The sequence below is a fragment of the Phocoena phocoena genome, chromosome 17, assembly GCF_963924675.1.
Source record: "Phocoena phocoena chromosome 17, mPhoPho1.1, whole genome shotgun sequence".
In the NCBI taxonomy this organism is placed as follows: domain Eukaryota; kingdom Metazoa; phylum Chordata; class Mammalia; order Artiodactyla; family Phocoenidae; genus Phocoena; species Phocoena phocoena.
Window position 1 is genome coordinate 8,879,402 of NC_089235.1, and position 20,009 is coordinate 8,899,410.

The 20,009-nt window shown below is 38.1% G+C and overlaps 1 protein-coding gene across 2 annotated transcripts in view; it reads right to left on the minus strand.

The window, feature by feature from the left end:
- Nucleotides 1-20,009, minus strand: part of ASPH (aspartate beta-hydroxylase) — a 209,831-nt gene that overhangs the window by 165,722 nt on the left and 24,100 nt on the right. The window contains exons 2-5 of one of the 2 annotated variants that reach the window (XM_065895025.1): nucleotides 8,548-8,697; nucleotides 7,068-7,112; nucleotides 5,341-5,409; nucleotides 603-847 (exon numbers count right to left, since the gene is read on the minus strand). In XM_065895025.1, coding sequence (XP_065751097.1) covers nucleotides 603-847; nucleotides 5,341-5,409; nucleotides 7,068-7,112; nucleotides 8,548-8,697 — 509 coding nt within the window. Of the gene's footprint in view, nucleotides 1-602; nucleotides 848-5,340; nucleotides 5,410-7,067; nucleotides 7,113-8,547; nucleotides 8,698-20,009 lie in introns of those variants that run through there. The other variant, XM_065895024.1, reaches the window with a different exon arrangement.

Below are 20,009 nucleotides of genomic sequence, written 5' to 3' on the forward strand. Positions count from 1 at the left end.
TTTCAAATTATTTTAAAAGCACCATTAATACAGAATTTTACACTGAAATTTGTATTAACCTGTTTGACAAATCAACCTAAACAAATTACAATTAAAGAAAAAAAATCAGCCTTTTAAAGGACCATCATTTTACACATCAGTCATGTTAAAGATCAACAGAGAAGCACTGAATTTATGTATCATGCTAGAAATATTTTTATAATTAACTCCACTATAATCATCTTAATGAATAGCGTGTTAGAAGGACAAGCAGCAAGGGTTAATCACAAAACAATGTGCTATTAAGTTTCTGAATTTAGTTCAGCGAGTACATGAGTTGAAACAAAACGATACAGAAACCAATTATACTACCAAGAACATCATTCTCAATGCACTTTGTGGACCAGTAGGAGAATGAGGGGGTACCGCTTTCCTCAAGTGGGAAAGCCAAGCAAGGGACTAGCTAGGTGCTGTACTGGGGAAAAGATGACACAGTTGCCTTGTATTGTCCGATCGCAGCTGCCCCACTGCATGTTAAGCCCTGGATGAGCAAAGGAAAGAAAGAAAAAGGAGATTTTGCTTCGGGGGTTCACAAGCCAGTGACTTCAGTCCCTGCATCAAAGTTACTGGTTATGTAAATCCAAGATGACGCAAGTCTTTCCCTGAACCCCTTCATTCTGTGACGTACCATCAACGCCATCTGTGGTCTCGCTTTCTTCTTCTTCTTCTTCTAGCATTTCAAAAGGAGTCATTATATCATAGAGAAATGAGAGGAAACCATAAAACCAATCTGAACTTTCCTCTGCTAAAATATTAAGGACTTCCTCAAGAGAATCAATATTTTCATTACTGCCATCTTTGGTCAGGCCTACATAAGAATAAAGGAAGAGAGAAAGAGAAAATAAGGAGAGCAGTTAGGTGGAAAAAAGAAGTTGAGGAAGAGTGATCTCAAAAAGGATGTGCATCATGGTCAAGGAAGTTTACAGAAAAGGTATTTTGGAAAATAAAGAAATTGGTTAAGATGCACACCTTACAATCAACTCTCAATCATATGGACTATTTAGGAAAAGCAATTGGACCAATCCTCACCCTTCCTACCAGCCCCTAACAGGGTTTGCCTTTCTCTCATCAGAGAATTGAGAGCCAAAAAAGCCACAAAATGGTCTCAGCCAAAACAGACTGACCAACTTCACCGGGAAAAGTGAGTGAAAGTCATATGAGGAGAAAAAGACACTTCCGACAAGCCCCACATTTGCCCATGTAGCACCCAGATATTATCGAGAGTTGATTATACAAACACTTACATATATCAATAAATATTCACTGAAAATAGAAATGTTCATCTCCTCAAACTTTTCCCTTTAGGAGCTGCAGTTAGTTTAGGAAACTCTGGAATTGATATGACTAGCAGGGTAACTGTTCAGACTCCACAGATGGGCACCAACGTGCTCAAATTATACCAGATAAACAACTTAAATTTTAAAACTAGAAAATGTTAGCTTTATAATGCTCTGGTTACTGACTTGTGGTCCTGTCATTCTGACCAATAATAAAAGTCAGCTATTAATAACAATTCGTTCAGCCTACCAATATGAGATGTGATCAAGGCCAGTCACCTGCAACAGGAACATTCCAGAGTTCTCTCCCTATCAGCTCACGGAATTAGCTTCTACTGCAAAGATTCCAGACCCCCATATGGAAAGAAGGCAGTGTATATATCGTTTTTATCATTTGTTTTTGTCCTGTGAAGAACTGGCTTTGGGTAAGACTGGTCTCTTGGGTCCAGTAGGTAACAAAGTCCACCAGTAGAACTGTCAAGTTCTATACAGTAAGTTCCATAATTTTGAGGAGAAAAAAAAAAAAAGACAGGCTGTGAGAAATATGCACATCTACGATTTTAGAGCTTTTCGGATTATAACCACCTAACCTGGTATTTCTGGCTTTGACAACACAGAATTTGTCCACACAGCATAACTACCAGCAATCAAGATTGGCAGGTAAGGGATAATAATAAGACAACTAGTTTAATGTTAAAGATGATAGTGAATTTTCCCCACATTAGTCCATAGAAGAACTACGTTGCACCATTCTTCATGCGTTGGGGGGGAAAACCCACAAACTTCAGTCGGTATTTAAATTATTTTTTGACCAACCCAGCATGTTTCCTCACTGAACTGAACAGTTGACAAGTGCTGTGAACAGAGATCTGTATTCCCACCCAAGCCCCTGTGGGAATAACACTATTTCTTCTCCTTGTCCAAAAACTCTACAGCTGTATATTTAGAATAAATATTTTTCTTTTTCTCCATTTTCCAATACAAGTACTTCCAAGTACTGAATATAAAATACAAAACTTTACCACCCTTCAGCGTGACAGGATGAAGTACGCAACGAATATGCAAAAGTATTTGAGCAAAACTGATTACCCAACTATGCAACACTTTTGTGGTTCTTAAGACAAAAGTACTAGTCCAAAGAGAAAAAGAAAATATGTTCTGGGTTTATAATTCCTTATCCTCTAAGAGGAGGCCTGAACCAAAGAGCAACATGTGCCTGCCTCTGGGCAAGATCCAGCCCTCCCTTCCCTACCGCTCACTCAGGCATCTGTCAAGGCCACCAATGCCTGTCAAGGCTCCAGGGACTGCCTTCCCTTTTGTTCTCTGGCCATAGCTGGTGCCAGCTAGGTGGAAAAGGATAACTATGTAATCCACAGGTGGTGTTACTCTAAGAAAATGCTACTCAGAATTTAGTCCTCTTTCCTATGGATTTATTTGGGAAACAAGTTTTCAAAGAATACATTATGAGACAATGTAGCTTTCAATCATCCAAGCCAAAATCAAAGACATTTTAGTTTAGATAATTGGGCCACAAAAGTAGGAAGGAATGTAAACAAGACCAGGCTTAGAATATTTTCAAAGTATACTGTAAGGGCCATGGCCAGAAATAATAAAATTAATGATGGCTATTGATCTTGATTTACTCCCATATTTCATTCTCTTTAGAGTTCATAAGAAAAGCAAACTCTGAAATGTAAAAGAAATGTAAACATGAACGTGTACATTTCCTCAAATTGATCAAATTTAGATATATGCAAATTTAAGACTCCAGAAAGAAATACTAATGAGAGAAATCCAAACCTATGGAAGTTCAGCATAACTATTACCACACCTGCCATGCCAAGCTCTCACCCAATCTCTGACTTTCTACTTTCATCCCTCCCCAGGGATTCCCTCTGCCTTAATCCAAGGCCCTTAACCTTGAACTGCTTCTCCAATGAGAACGTACCCCAGAGATCTGGCTCCTTTTAGGGTACACACTCACTGAATCTGCTCCCCCGTAATCTCTCCCTGAACATACAGAGCCCAGCAAGGCCAGAATTTCACCTGGTTCTTGCAACCATCCACCAGTAATAGAGGCACAACTAGGCTACAATAACCTTACAAAGTGGAAAAGAACCTTAGTCATAAAATTCAATTCCCATCAAGGTTGTATTTCATGTAGAGAATTCAAACACTACAGAATAAGGTTAGAAGACAAACAGCTTACATTAGTTTCTTTCATCTTTACCAAAGCCACAAGCCAACTGCGAATTTATACATACACACAGTAAAATAGTTTATCTTAGCCTTTGCACATTTAATAGTCAAATGACCAAATGAACACTCAGATTCACCAACTGAGTTCTGTCTCCAAGTATATGATTCTTGCAAAAGGGACAAGTTACCATTTGCCCATACCACATATGTGGCTACCCACAAATGGCAATGTTCTAAATTACAATTAATTAAACTCTTAATGGTTGCTTAAAAATATTAAGGGGAATAAATTTTTGAAATCTAAAATACTAAAAATCAAGTTATTAATGTAAGTTTGCAATAGAAATCAATGTGTGCTGTAGAAGAAATAACATGTTTTAATTTTTAATAGTTGACATTTCCTGACAGACCAAGATAGCTGATTTTAAGCACCTGCCCCCTTAAAAAAATCAACAAAATACAGTAGATAAGTAATATTATTTCTAAAAATGAGGCAACGGCTCACATGAAGTTAATTTTTTAAATAAAAAGCTTTGCTATTCAGAATCTGTCATTTAAAGAAAAGTAACAAAATGAAGTAATAAACCATTTATAGGCAAGCAAATTAGCATCATTCTGAAATAAGGTCTATATAATCTTCTTTCTTACGCATGCCTAGGATTATAGTCTTCTGAGAGTTTACCATATTTATAGAAACCCAAATTTAGATATATAATGACAAAATTGTATAGAAAATTCTATTACGGTTAAGACAGGAAAAGAAATTTCATGGGTATAGGAAGCTTTCACTGTTAAGTAGCAAATATAGTTCTCATTGAGCAGTAACAAGAAAACAATGTCAAAATTAAGATGTTTTATTACACTTCAATACAGATGTAGCTCCCATTTTTTTCATATCCATAAAATATACACAAAACTGTGTGTCTAGGAAGAATCTGTGCCATTATTCTATTAAGCTTAGCATGTAAACCTTGTCATATTTGTTATTTTTCTAAAGACTTTAGTATAAAATGTTTTAATGCATATTACGCTACATACTAAAACAAAGGAAAAGATGCTGTTTAACAAGCAGAAATAATATCCCACCAGGCCAGATTATATAAAATTTGCATATTAAAATTAGCACCATCCTTTCTAGTATGAGAGTATTTTAAAATTAAATGAAAGAATATCACATCTTTATCTATTATAAAAAAAATCTCAATGATAAAGACGGATAATTCTGGTGATAAAAGAGAAGGGTCCAAGACTTAAAAAAAAAATCAAGAAACCTGGCCAAAGACTACTAGTTTATATTTTAATGTTACCTTTCAAATAGTCATAGGACATTATAAGATGTTTACTACCACTATTTTATTTCAGAATGAATTTATGTAAGCCTTCAGAAATTTACATTTTCAAATGGACATTGAATTATGTCAAATGATGCTAAAGAATGGTCGCCATTACCATATGTGAAAGCAGAATAGGACATTATCTACATGTTCAAATGTTATGTTCAGAATATAAAGTGCTTTAAATCTAAAAACACATATGAAATTATATTACTTATAATATCTGTGCAGGAGCCATATACTTATTCATTTTTAACAGTAGTTGAAATGTGAGAGTTTATAGAAAAATAATTAAGCCATTCAACATCCCAACAAGAATGAAATAAATGATTTAAGTGGGAAAATATCTTTCATAAAATGGAAATGACTGACACAAACATTACTAAAGCTAAAATATTGGGTTGGCCAAATGAACCTTTTGGCCAACCCGATATTATTTTGCTTCCAACATTTTAGCACCACAAATTAAAAAAAAAAAAATGTGTACTTGCCTAATAAAACTTTGGCATCATCTACATCAAAATCTCCATCACCATCAGCATCATAGATTCCCAGTTTTCCTACATGAGGGGAAGGAAAGACGGATATGGGAACAAAAGGAAAAACAAATTTAATAAGGTGTTACTATTTCTTACAATCCTGCATATCGGCCATTAATGCAACCAATCAATGCAACTCTTTGCTCCTTTCATCCTTAAAAGCCGTGCTAATGATAATCTCACTTTAAAATGAAGGCAGTTCACTTAGAGATTGAGGAAATATTCACCTAACAAATCTAAGAAATATAACTCAGATAATATTTTCTTTAAGGGCTTAACAATACCCTGAGATTTAATCACTTCAGAGTAGTTTTTTTTAACTTTACTGCTAAAAATACTTTAGGTAAAATGTTCAACATATATAAGGAATAATACAGATCCATTTCTAACAGTTACATGAAATTTAATGTTTCTAAAGTACAGAAGTTCCTCACACCATTAATATTCAAAACAAAAGAACACCCACTGAGCCTCAAATAAAGACCATATATAATTAACATCGAGTATAAGTACTAAAAATAAGAGGATGATTAATTTTACGTTTCATAATAATGATTTATGACAGAAGCATCATGAATCAACCTTTAAAAACAGACTTCTGGAAATAAAGTATGTAAAACTCGCTTTCTGAAACTACAAAGGAAAACTTACACTTATCCTACTTAAAAATGTAATTAGCACTGGCCACCTACTACTACGAAAAAAAATAAGGCTTAGAACAGACAAGCTGAGAAGACAATACTAGCAGACTTCCTCCTTCAAGAATAGTAAATGTGTATTTTAACTTTATCATCTCAGAGCACTGTTCAGCATTTCAAATATAAGTCAAATACATTCAGTTCCCTAAAAACATCCTAAAATCAACACAGTTTATAATTCATCATTGGACAATGGCTGTGAAGAGGCATTAATTTAACATTTTAAACAACAATATTGTAAACAGCAATATTTAAACCACATTTACAAATATAGCATCAGTACTAGAACACCAGTTGGCAGCACTGCCACCATTTTTGTTTGTTTGTTTAAGCAATGCTTTTATTTTTACTTATTTTTTTGAATTTTAGAATTTTATTTATTTTTTTATACAGCAGGTTCTTATTAGTTATCTATTTTATACATGTTAGTGTATATATGTCAATTCCAATATCCCAGTTCATCCCACCACCACCACCCCCCACCACTTTCCCTCCTTACTGCCACCATTTTTTAATAAAAAATAAGTTAACTCCAATAAAGATGTTAAAAAAAAAAACAAAGTTAAAACATTGCACAACAGCAGAAGAGCTTTGGGAGTCGAGTTGCTATGACCAACCTAGACCCTCCCAGAGCCCTTGTTCCACTTATTGTTAACCTGCTATGTAGAAGTCTGATTGAGGAAAGCACATACACGTTGAAAGTGACAATAACAATAATAATGTAGACATAAGGAAGTTATCATTTCTATAGCTAAGAAAATATAAGTGAAAAGCGCTGGTCTGCAGTTGAGGCTACGTATAGCACAGAGTTCAAATAACAATAAAAAGACAGAAAATACTATACTTTCTCACAAATTTAAGAGGGAAAATTGGTCCTACCACTTACATTCTCTGATGCAGGTGATAACTAAAATAGCAGCCCAAGGATGAGGTTTTAGAGACTAACACAAGTAGACTTAAAAGGCATCTCCAATAGCCTACCTTGAAGTACCTCTGATAAGTTATAACGGAAGTCCTTTGCTTTGGCTGCATGCATACAAAAACACGAAAATTGTTACTTGAGCTTAAATGTACACATCTTCTAAATCTCTTCTTTTGTCTAATAGACTTTGCTTCGCAACATCATCAACATAAGTTAACAAAAGCACAGATCTACTCAGAAGTTCATCTCCAAACTAAAATTCTTCCTCTATCACTCTTACCAATCTACTCGGAGACACTTTCCTCGAAGTACAATAATAAAAATAAGAAGCTTTAACAAAAGGCAGATTACATGTGTGTTTTGTTATTCTTTGCCTTTCCCCCCAGAAAGATGGCTGGCTATAAACTAATAAGTAAAGCACAAGTGCAGAGCGGTCTATGGAAGGGAGGGGATTTTCTCTGCGACACTATACATACAGAGAAAAGTGTGCATTTTTTTCAGTGAAAAGGTCCACATCTTTCACTGGCTTATTAGAAAGGAAGGCCATTTACTCACAACAGCCAAAAAGTGGAAATAACCCCTATGTCCATCAATGATGAATGGATGAGCAAAATGTGGTGAATCCATACGATGGAACACAATGCATCCATAAAATGGAGTAAATACCGAACCCTGAAAACATTACACTAAGTGCAAAACAACAGACACAAAGGGCCACGTACTGTATGATTCCATTTATATAAAATGTCCGGAATAGGCAAATACACCGAGTGTATTAGTGCTTGCCAGGACACAAGAAGGAGAGGGGGATGGAAATATTCTGAAATTAATAATGATGAGAGCACAAAATTATATGTTAAAAAACAGTGAACTGTACATTTTTACATATTTACAATACTGAATTTTATCTCAATTACAAAAAGAGACTTGGTCAGGTGAAACAAAAAAAAGAGTATGACTCCAAAAATTGTAAATCGTTAACGTAAAAAAACGTGAAAAACTGCAGTGATTATGGGGAGAGAAAAGGAAATGGAGAGGAAAGGAAGACAACTATCAGAAATAACACAGCAACTTCCTCAGAACATCCTACAGGCCACACCTACACATGCACACGCGCACACACACACACACACACACTCACATCCACACACAACAGTTCCAACAAGGACACAGAGGCGTGTGCTTGGAAATGCTCTCTTTAAGGCAGCGTCTTGCAAATTGTGTTTATGATCCATTCATGGGTCCTTAAATAAATTCAATGGCTCCTGACCAGTATTTTAAAAACTCATAATACAACAAAATAGAATAGAAATTATAGAGTACTGCATGTCGTGAGAGTACGTACTGTTAAAACTTTTTGGTGTGATATATAGACAATATAAAGCCTATTTTTTTCTATGACAGATCATGTTCAAAGAAGTTGGAAGTACCACAGCAAGGTAACCCTGATAACATCCCCTTTTGTTCCTTCCCTACTGAGAACCACTGAGAGGCTACAGAATTGACAGTACCAATAAGAAACAATAAGAAAATCCTTACCTAGCACTTCCTCGTAATCAACAAGATCAAACCAGACCACAGCTACCGATGTCCAGACTCCGAGCAATGCAATGACCATAAACCACGTGAAAAACGAACTTCCAGAAAGTCCTCCTTTCCTCCCATTCTTGTGTCCTCCATGCTTTGTCTCTGTTAAAAAAATAAAACAGACAATGTCATTATATAAGAAGAAAACACTTTATTGAACCTCTTTTCACTGAAATATTTCTCCAGGAATTTGAGAGTAACTTCCAATGGTAAATCACTTCAAAACTATCAATAGTTTTCACTTAAATTCTCAAATCATGTTACACAAAATAAAGATTTTAAAAATGGAAAAGACTATGCTTAGCCTCAATACCACATATGTATGACCCTAACTTCTAAGTAACAAGAGAAATAAACTACTAATGGGCTAGCGATTTTTTTAAAATAAAAATTGATATGTGTATTCCTTCCAAGTTCTTTATCTAAACGACCTAAATATAACCTCCTTCAAAGTTCAGAGCATATCAACAACTTAAAGAGATCATAAATGTAGCCAAAGCCTTTTGGTTTTTTGTCGCATTTAGTTTCTGTAGAATCTTGAAAACTGTAACTGCCATAGAAGAAGCTCCCCGCAAAACGCTTCATATTCTTAGCCAGAGTGACAGAGATAAAGGAAGGAAACTATTTATAGGAAACAGAGGTCAGGGAAGAAGAGAAGCCAAACAGTGCAATGCAGTCCTCCTCGACAAGATCCTTTGGGACCCAGGGAAAAAGGGAAAGGTCTTCATAATTGGTCTTGACGTAGGATACAGTTTTGTAAAGTGCTGTCCACCGGAAGTGTCATATATCACATTTGATATGTTTAATATACTTTATACTCTTCTGGAAATACTCGTACAGCCAAAAATAAACAAAAATAATGATAGTCAAGTAATATTAAGAGAAAATGGTCAACACTGTCCTTAAAAGGACCATAAAACTCAAATTTCTCTTAAAAAGGAATATGATAAATATTAATAAATAAATTAGAAGAATATGTCATATCTCAACATGCCCTTTGGGAAAAGGAAAAATTTATCAAGCAAGTAGGAAAGCAGGATGCTATCTTCCGCTGGTGGAGCACGTTACCTCCTCTACGCGCATGCGATCCTCACAAGGGTCCTGTCAGTGTTTCTCAAGAGGGTGTTTCTGGGTTTAAACAGGACAATTCTTCATCCTGTGCGACTGTTCCTCACACTGCAGGGCAGCTGGCATTCCTGGTTTCCTCTGGTCCCACAGGTAAGTAGCTCCCAGAGATTATGACAAACAAAAACACCCCCAAATACTTCCAAGTGTCCACTACAACACTGGGGGTAAGGACGGGAATAATCATCTCTGTTTTATAGAAAAATGATGAAATGGTTCACCCAAAGCCACCAGCATAAGGTGGGTCGAGCCAGGAATAAGCCCTGACTTCTATGGTCCTGAATTCCTTGCTCCATATGAATGGGCCAAATTACATGATTTCAGATACCTCACTAGCTCTCATCTAAAACCTGATTCCTAAATCCAGTTCTAATTAGGGAATACTCGTAGTAATTTTCCAGTGGCTTAAATCAAGAACATACTATCAATTCTTCTTATTAAAAAGATATACATATTTTTTAAACCAATCACTAGGTCAACTTTTCAAAAGGGGTCATAAAAACTGAATCAGTCTTAACAGTGTGTACGTTATATTTGTGGATATACACACTCAAACATACACATATTTACTTATATACCTATATTTAAGTATATAAATTGATGAACTAAATAAAACAAAACTCCTTCTTAAAGAAAAAGTCAATTTCCTTTTCTAGTGTTCGTTAAATATTAACAGACCCATCAATAAGGGCTAGATTTATAAATAATCACATGGCGAACTTACAAAAGTATGCTTTACCAAATAAGATCCGGCCATCTAATTTGTTTCTTTTCTTTTTCTTTTTCCTCACATGATCTATTAAAAGTCTCCTAAAAGCTGGCTATATAAAAACATAACTTACACATTTAAAAAAATACCTGCTGGGCACAGATCACAATGTTACTTATTAAATCCACTTAAAATAGGCTCCACTGTTTTATTATCTGAACGTAGTCACCAGAGTGGAGACTGGGTGAAAATTGTCTGCAGTGCTGGTGAGGGAAAATGATGATTTCCAAAATTTTATGTGTCTTAAGGATAGAAGTTATACAAAGAACAATATAAAATAAAGCACCACTATAATTTTTAAAAAGAAAAGAAATATCTTCTGTGGGAAGGGGAGCGCCACAGATTCAGTAACAGTGTTGTGTGTTTAATTTACTGAACTTCTACAAACATGAAGACATTTTTTAAGACTGTATTTGAAAAAAACCTTTATTTCTATACAACAAATCAATATATGCACATTACCCATTTGTATAGAATACTAACTATAAAAAGAATAATGGGGCTTCCCTGGTGGCACAGTGGCTGAGAGGCCACCTGCCGATGCAGGGGACGCAGGTTCGTGCCCCGCTCCGGGAAGATCCCACGTGCCGCGGAGCGGCTGGGCCCGTGAGCCAGGGGCGCTGAGCCTGCGCGTCCGGAGCCTGTGCTCCGCAACGGCGGAGGCCACGGCAGTGAGAGGCCCGCTTACCGAAGAAAAAAAAAAAAAAAGAATAATGCCTTCTAAATATGGAACTATAATAGTGACTAAGGATGTTCCTCCCTTGGCTACTTATTACCTAAGAATCAAACTTAAACTTTTTATTTAAAGTAAGTGCTAAAATGGCAGGAAACTGGGTTCTTGTCTTATCTCCTCTTGGACATTTTGTAACTGATACCAGTCCCTTGTACTGTTCCTGATTAACTAGAAAATAATAAGGCCAATAAATATAGTTCAACATTTTATTCATTCATTTAATGTATTTATTCAGCATATATGTGCCAGACATGACTCAGTTTTTTCACTCAATAATTAAGTTTTCAAAATGTGTACCTCAGTAAAAGTACACCTCAGACGATGCTATTTGAAATAAGCTTATAAAGAAATAGCTAATAAAACAAAATAATCATTTGAATTCCAAGTCCAATTCTTTCTCCATTTCTATCTCTTTCTTAAAGCAGAAACAGAGGGGGAAAATTCCTGAGATTCTCAAAAGGAAAGTATCATTTATCCAAGTTGATTCCTAATACTCGTCTAAGTTATTGACCTGCAACACCAAACAAAGTAAAAACTGGAAATGAGGTTTTAAAAGAATTACATAAATGCATATACCAAAACAGAGAGAAGGGATTAGGAGGGTAAAGAGAGAGAAAACCAAAGACAGTGAAGAATACACCTTTGCCTAGAATCTATTCCCATTTATTTTGGACATGATGCTAACAAGTTCAATCAAGTTTCCTAACTCACTGCACGAAACTAAAGAATAGACCTTAGAGACAGCCTCACCCAGAGGAGTTAAAGCAACAAGTGCTGATGGAGGGCAGGCCTATGAAATGTCTGAATACAGCACGAGTAAGACACAAGAACCTGAAGAGTGGCAGGAGGCCATTTACCACTGATGCTCACTGGCAACCCTGACTAGCCCTTAACTATTACACTTACAGTCCTTAACTATTAAAGTAATCTTTAGTACAAGGTAATCATGATATCCTATTCATTCTGTCATTACACTATTGTTTTAAAACTGTTTAAGAATGCAAGAAATGTACAATAAATTCTGGAAAGATTTTCATTCAAAATATTTTTTTATTAAATGGATTTATCGCTTAAAAGGTAAACGTCAAAAAAAAAGAGTAAATGTTATTTAGCTAGAACATGAAATAATTAGCATTATTTTATCCATCCCTTTATAATGTCAAATACATGAGGTGTTACTCCAGTAGTATTCATCTTTTTACTGTTAATATTTACCAATTCCATAAAGGAACAAAACAGTAAATTATAGAAAGGAGTCTTTCTTGAGACATCTTTTCTAGGGGAAACTTTTTAATTGACACTAAATAGCACTCTCTTGGTATGTCACTTTGTAAATACGGTGTACCTAGTCCCAAAGGGCAGATCAGTTTCTGTCCAACTAAACTGAAAAGAGCAGAGTAAGATAAACCCTTTGAGAGAGTTTAAAACTCCCAACTCCCCAAACACACCTGAAACCACTACTGTGTTCCAAACATATTCTGGAAGAACATCTAGTAGTTGTCCCTCTTTTCTAAAATCAGAATAAATCTAAGAATTTTCATTTCATTTCTGGCTCCACAGTCAACCTATAGTCCCAGGGATTAATCAAAAAGATTTTTTTTTAATGAGGGTTAAGAATATGGCAAGAACTATGTGATTCATTTTTTTCCCACACTGACCCATCAAATCAGAAAACGCTCTCACATACTACCGAACACAGAAAATTACCATGGTGATCAATGGAATGAGTCTCCCCAAAATTGGGCTAGGGACAATCGGAAATTTTATTTATTTGGTTAGAAAAGGGAAAATAGAAGATGCACCCCCAGCACCTGAGCACTAGTCAGTTACTTAACTGGAAGTACAACTAAGTGAATTACAAATAACCATTTATGAGATTTGGTAAGCATTATGCTGGTGATGTCATAGTTATACACAGATACTACTCATTTAAAGTTTTAAAAAACCATAAAAGCAATTCATCAAACTGGTTATTTTTCTACATTACAAAATGTCACCCCTTAGGAGCCATGAGCTGTTAAAAGTGGGTCAGAAGTAACGGCTGACTTTGCCTCACTATGTACGTTAAGCAATCCATGCGGAAGAGGAGAAGCGCCTTCTAAGAGAACTGCAAGTCCGCTAGGCATCTCCTATTCTTCACGGCTCCATGGGCCACTTCGTCAGAAAAGTCAAGTAAGCCATTCTAACCATTTATTTACAACAGTGTTCAAAGCAGAGAGACTCATACTCTCTAGACTAATAATAGAATAGAATAGAATCCTTCCAGCGGCTGCTCGGGCAGCTGAGAGTTGGAAGCAGTCTTGAATATGTCTATTTTATTTTTCTGAAATACATTTTCAATATAATGAGCCAATATAGCTTGCCTTCAATTAAATGAAAAGACAATCTTAACTTACAAAGAAAAGCAAAAACAAACACATACAAAAATGTAAATCAACACATCATTAAAGAACGCTTGAAGGTTGATTTGAAAAACAAAAAAAAAATCCCAATGTCTTTTCTTTGCATTTATCGCCTGCTTCACAAAAATTAGGTCCATTTCCACATATGGTAAGTCTCTGCTTGAGCCAACTAAGTGTGCTCATTAATACCAGAAGGGACGGATAAAGCCCTTAAATTTCCTATAATTGTACAGGAGATCTGAATGCACACAATTCTTTACGTTCACTGTGACCAAGACAGACCACATGTTTATTTTTCTGAAGTTTGTAAAATGTGGTCTCTGGTAGTACGATACAATAAAAGATATTCTAAGTTAAGACACTAAAACTTAATATTCATATTACAGACAGATTAATTAGTCCATGAAAAATTAAACTATTTTGAAACATCGAGGTCTCCAGAAGTTCAAAATAGAAAACGTAGAAGATGCAGTCAAAACAACTTAGCCAAAAATATTTGAACAGCGCACAACTGAAAACCAAGCTAAAAATTGTCGGCTAGATCCCAAGTCACTTTTAACCCAAACAATAAAAATATACCTTTACCTTCTGCCATTTTGATTTCTTCAATCCATTAATAATATATATGGAAGAAAAAAAACCAAAGCCCTATGAGCAGGTATCAGGCATACCACAGGCCCTTCGTTACTAGAGCTGTGGACTGGCCAACAGCTCCTTGGGCAAGGCCTCTAGAACTGAAATTGGACCTGACTGCAAACTCTGCTCACCAGTTATTTTTAGAGGCCTCTTCCTCATGGCCAAATACTGCTAATCACTCAGGCTGAAATACTCTCTCTGCTAACAGTCCGACAGCCTTTCTCCCACTGCTGGGATTCCTTTCTGGGTTGGTCCTATCCCCCAATTCCAAACCCTAAAAAATATCAGGCATGCTGGAAAAAAAAAAAAAGGAACAAATGCACTGCCAGTTTGGGTGTTTTGGGATTCATTCTTGAATGGTTTTAGCACAAGTACCAAATCATTCAAAACTGAAACAAGTCTTGCTATAAAATGTGGGCTCCAGGCCCTGCAACAGCTTGAATTGACCCTTCGGAATCTAATCAAATGCCTATGTGAAAAGTCCATTACATAGTTTGTTTGAATGAAACAGAACCCTAAATGGCAAGAAATGGATTAATGCTCTAGAATTCTGATTCACAGGCATTACCATCCCAAGACTAAATTCCCTCAACAGCAAAACTAAAGCAACAATCAAAAACTTTTTCCCTAGGGAATTCCGTGGTTAGGACTTGGTGCGGGGTCCCGGGTGTGATGCCTGGTCAGGGAACTAAGATCCCGCAAGCCGAGTGGCATGGCCCCCAAAAAACAAAAATGTTTCCCTAGAGAAGGAGAGAGAGAGAGAGCTGTGAAGGAAGCATGGAGTGTGGAGACAGGGAAAGAAGGAACTCTTCATCAGTAAGAGTATCACCTAGGAAACACTATCTCAGGGGACTGGAAAGCCATTGTACAACCGCGTTCTGATTTTCTTCATCGTCCCTCCAGTCCCCTCTCCAAATATTCTCTTTGGGGAAATAAAACCAGCCCAATTTATTCACTGATTTAAGACTGGCAGCTCACAGAATTCATCAGAGCTCTGATCAGTTACACTAAATTAATCTAGCACAAATTGTATCCAGAGTGAGGCAGCAACCTTTCAAAGTTCTTTATGAGTCTTAATTTTTTCAGTCAAACAATGCTTCACATGCAAATGAAACAGTTAAATGTTCTGAAAAGGAGTCAGCAACCTAAGATACCAGTATCTGATGGCTCAGAGCTGGGACAGAGTGAACAGGGCAACTGGGACAACTAATCAAAACTGACCAGGGTCTTAGGTGTTCTGACCAAGAGCCATTCCTTTCCTCAAGGATCTGTCCCACTGAAGTCGGTGCCTGCTACAATGTTGAGTAATGAATCATCTGTTGACAGGGGTTTAAGATAGATGACCAACCAGCACACAAGTTTACTAGACAAATATTTCAGAAGCTTCTTTTGTTTTTTTCAGAGGGAGAGGGAAAGTGACAAGAGGCCCTTCTTGAGAGCACTGGAAACCAAGCCACCACACTTACACGGTGGGTAGCCGGCTTCAGACTTAGGAGACCTGGATTCAATTCCAGCTGCTTCATTACCTTTGATTTTAAGGAAGTCATCAAACTTCTGGGCCTTGACTTCCTTGCCTATAAAAAGTATCTTGGGGACTTCCCTGGTGGCGCAGTGGTTGAGAGTCCGCCTGCCGATGCAGGGGACACGGGTTCGTGCCCCGGTCCGGGAAGATCCCACATGCCACGGAGCGGCTGGGCCCGTGAGCCATGGCCACTGAGCCTGCGCGTCCGGAGCCTGTGCTCCACAATGGGAGAGGCCACAACAGTGAGAGGCCCGCGTACCGCGAAAAAAAAAAAAAAGTGTCTTGGCACAAATGAGGTGTGCAAATATTTGTTGAAGTCATGCATGCAACACATTTTGATTGAATCCATCTGGACTCGTGCATAAGTCTCCTCATCTCCAAGTCACAGCTCTTTTCATGATCCTAGCCTGCCATCAAGACTGCAGGGGCTGCTAGGGTTTCCTCTTTCCCTTTATGGGCCTGTACAAGGCCAGCTGCACCCTAAATTCTGGGTCTGGGGCCAAACACTGAACTGAGACAAGAATCACAGCTACTAAGTATGGGTATGCCTCACCACTGAGGCTCCTTCCACACAGCTGCAATTATTCCTCCTCCACAAATCTTTATCACACATATTCAAACATCCTAGAGTTAACCTACTCCTTTGCTTTTTGCAACAATTTTACAGTTATTTCAATCAAATCTCTTCCCACCTCAATTTTGCAATAATGGCATACCTGTTATTCTGGATAGGGTGATTAGGATGAATGAATCTCTCTGAAATAACATTTAATCCATCACAGTGCTTAAGGAAAAAGAAATCCTGATTTGCAAGTAACTATTTCTTACAATAACAATTCATTTTCATGATGGGAAATGTTTATAAAAGCTTTTAAATAAATAAAATTTGCATATTGCAATCATATTTTTAAAACCCTAGCAAAGAGAACTACAGTAGTATTAACTATTCCTTGTAGTAGCTGCTGAAACTAACAGCAAACTCCTAGGTCCAAGCAAAGACCAAACTTCTGCAGTGTGCTCTATTACTCTCAACCTGACACCACTGGAGACCAGAAGAGTCAAGATCTATGTCCATGGAGTCCAGCGCTCTCCCTGCCTCCCAAACTGACCGGGTGAAAACCCATCAGAGTTCTCATGGGGTGACAGTGATGACTCCCTCCACTCCCCCAATCACTCAATCAAAAGTGCTGCTCAAACTTTAGAGTCACCTGGAGGACTGGTCAAAACAGATGCTGAGCCCACCCCAGAGATTTTGATTCTGTAGGTCTGCAGAGGGGCCTGAGAATGTGTATTTCCAATAAGCTCCCAGGTAATCTGATGCTGCTGGTCTAGGGACCACACAGAAAGAGAATCACTGCATTCCTGCCTGCACTAGCCATCCCTAATTCTCAGGGTCTGGAGCAGGGGAAAGGAGCTCTTGCTTTTACCAAGTTCCAGACCATCATTCCTTACCACCTAAAAAAGAAAAAAACAACAGAACCCTGTTCCCCCAAGGTCCATGCTGTCCCATTATACTACCCTCCACCTGCCCCAACACTGTCATCACCCGTGTGCGGTGACCTCTCCTCTCAGTGAAACCTTCTTCACCTCGATTCCAGCCATAACCATGGGATTTCCTGTCCAGCTGTGTGGCCAACATGTCAGGTCCTCTTTCCTTCATTTCTTTATCCATCCAGTGACCTTGTTCCCTTCCATTCTATATCCACACTAGTCCTTACATTCTCACCATGGACCTTACCACAAACCCAACCTAACTCACCCTCCTAATCACATCTTCGTTCTTGCTGAAATATCTCTGCAGCTCTCCTAGCACAAACGTCCTAACAGATCCTGCTAAGAAAGCTCTGCTTGTTCGGGCGCACCATGAGGACTGCAGGATACCATGAGGTAGCGAAAATACAGTTCTTTAAAACAAAAACTAAAACCCTTTCATCTATATGTAGTCTCCAAAGCAAACATGAGCATGTTTTACCATTCTAAACTCAATATTAAACAGCCAGTATCACAGAAGTAACAAAAGGCAACTCAGCAGACATTGGGTGAAATCTCCGCAAACACACCAGCTCCGCTGTTCCCAGGTAGAAGGAACACTACCTCTACAGGCAAAGGTTTAGGTTCTATTGAATACGTAAGCAACCACTCTGATCATGACTTTCCCGTTGTTCCAGCCTGTTTTCTCAACAATTTCTTCTTAGGTCCTGTAGGTCTCTTGCTTCTCCTTTTTTCCCACCCCTCTTCATTCCCCTCCTGCCTTCACATCTTTCCAAATCCACCTTAAGAGTCCATAATTCGTTATTTAAATCACTCCCAGCCTCACTAAGCTCCCTGCTGCTCTATCCTTTCACTGTATCAGTCTGCCATCATTGGCTCCCCAGACAAACACAGCTATTCCACAATGACTACGTCAAACTTATCTGCCTCTAAAGTAGTCTATCTTTGCAAACTCAAAAAAAAAAAAAAAATGCCATAGCTCTTACCTCACAGAGAAGACACAGCCATCAGCCGGAAGCTGTCTGCAATGGCTGTGCTCTACCAACCATCACAAGCCGAAATTCACGTGCATTCATTCCCTGCTTCCCTCCTAAGTCCTCCGTGCCCCTTCCCTCCTCAGCCACCTTATACTCTATCTTTTCCCTGTCCTATTCCACCAGCTCTCTGCCTTTACAGCATCTTCCCTCAGCCCCACAGCTATAGCCCCTGCCCTTCCACCTCCCTGTCACAGGTGAAATTCTCAGCAGGGCCATCATGTCACTGCTTTCACTCTCCAACCCCCTATTCGCCCCTTACAACCCGGAGGCTGCAATCTGGCTTCTGCACGGGCCTCCAGTGTAGCGGCGCCAATGTCACACCAATGACGTCCATGTCACTAAAGCGAATCGAAAATTTTCAGTCCTCCTCTAATTTGTCCTCTCAGAAGAATTCTCCCTCCTTCTTAAACATTCTCTTCCCTTGACTTTCGTTACTCTAGAATCATCTTCGAGCTTTGTGGAATTCTAGTTCCCAATCTCCTTTGCTAGCTCACCCTCCTCTAGTTGACTTTTAAACATGGAAATTCCAGAAGCCTTGGTCCTATGGCCTTTCCCTAGTTTATTTTAGCTACCACCTTCTAGATAGCTTAATTTTTTCTCTCCTTCAAGCTCACATACCTGTCTACTCAATACCTCCTGTGAGTGACTTAAGGACACCCAAAACTCAACTTATACACGACTGGACCCAACATCTTTCCCACCTCCTCTCCAGTGCTCTAAATCTCATAAGCACTTCCATCAAGCCAGCGGCTTAAACCAAAACCCTGGGAGTCATCCTAGATTTTGTTCTCTCCTGTTTCCCAAACACCCATCTCCCAAATCAGAGTTTCTACATCAGGCCAATGGATTACAACTATGCCAAGATTTGAATTCTCCTCAGTGCTCGGGTCATCCTTGCCTGTATGTACCCCAGCATGATATTTTTCAAAATTTCTTTTGTACGCGCCATGACATGAAAAAGTGGGGAATTGTCTCAAGTGACCCATCTTTCCTACGATCATCTAAATCCAAGTTAGCATCATCTCCTAGACGACTACAATACCTTAACATAACCTTTAGTGCCCCACACAGCAGCCAGAATAATTTTTTAAATCTGATTGTATCACTACCCTGTTAAAAATCCCTCAATGGCTTTACAGTATTCTTAGGATAATATTAAAATCTACAATGTGGCCTTTAAGACCCTACTCAACATGGCCCCAGTCTATCACTCCAGCTTTAGTTTCATGTCCTTTCCCCAAGCTGTCTATACTCCAGCCACAAAAAACTCACCATGCTCTTTCCAGTCTCAGGCTCTCTGCACACGCCATTCCCTCTTCCTGGGATGGTAGCACTGTGGTCCCAGCCTAGCTATCTCCTCCCACTTGGCTTAAATGGAAACATTTTCTAATATACTCTCATTGTAGAATGTACTTCTTCAGAGTGTTCTTTCATTGGTAATTAGACAACTACAATAATTAATTTCTTAAATTCTTTCTAACTTCAGAATGCAAGTTTCATGAAGCCAGGGACTGAACCTGCCTTGTTCATTAATGTACATTTGCCCTGCATCTAATTGTTAAATAAGTAGGTAAATTCTTTCTCAAGTCCTTGATATTATATGAGTAATCAAACCTCTTCCTGCCTACACTTCAGAAATAAGAGAGCAAAGGGACACAAAAAATGGTCCAACAAATGCCAAGTCACTTCAGGTTTCCTC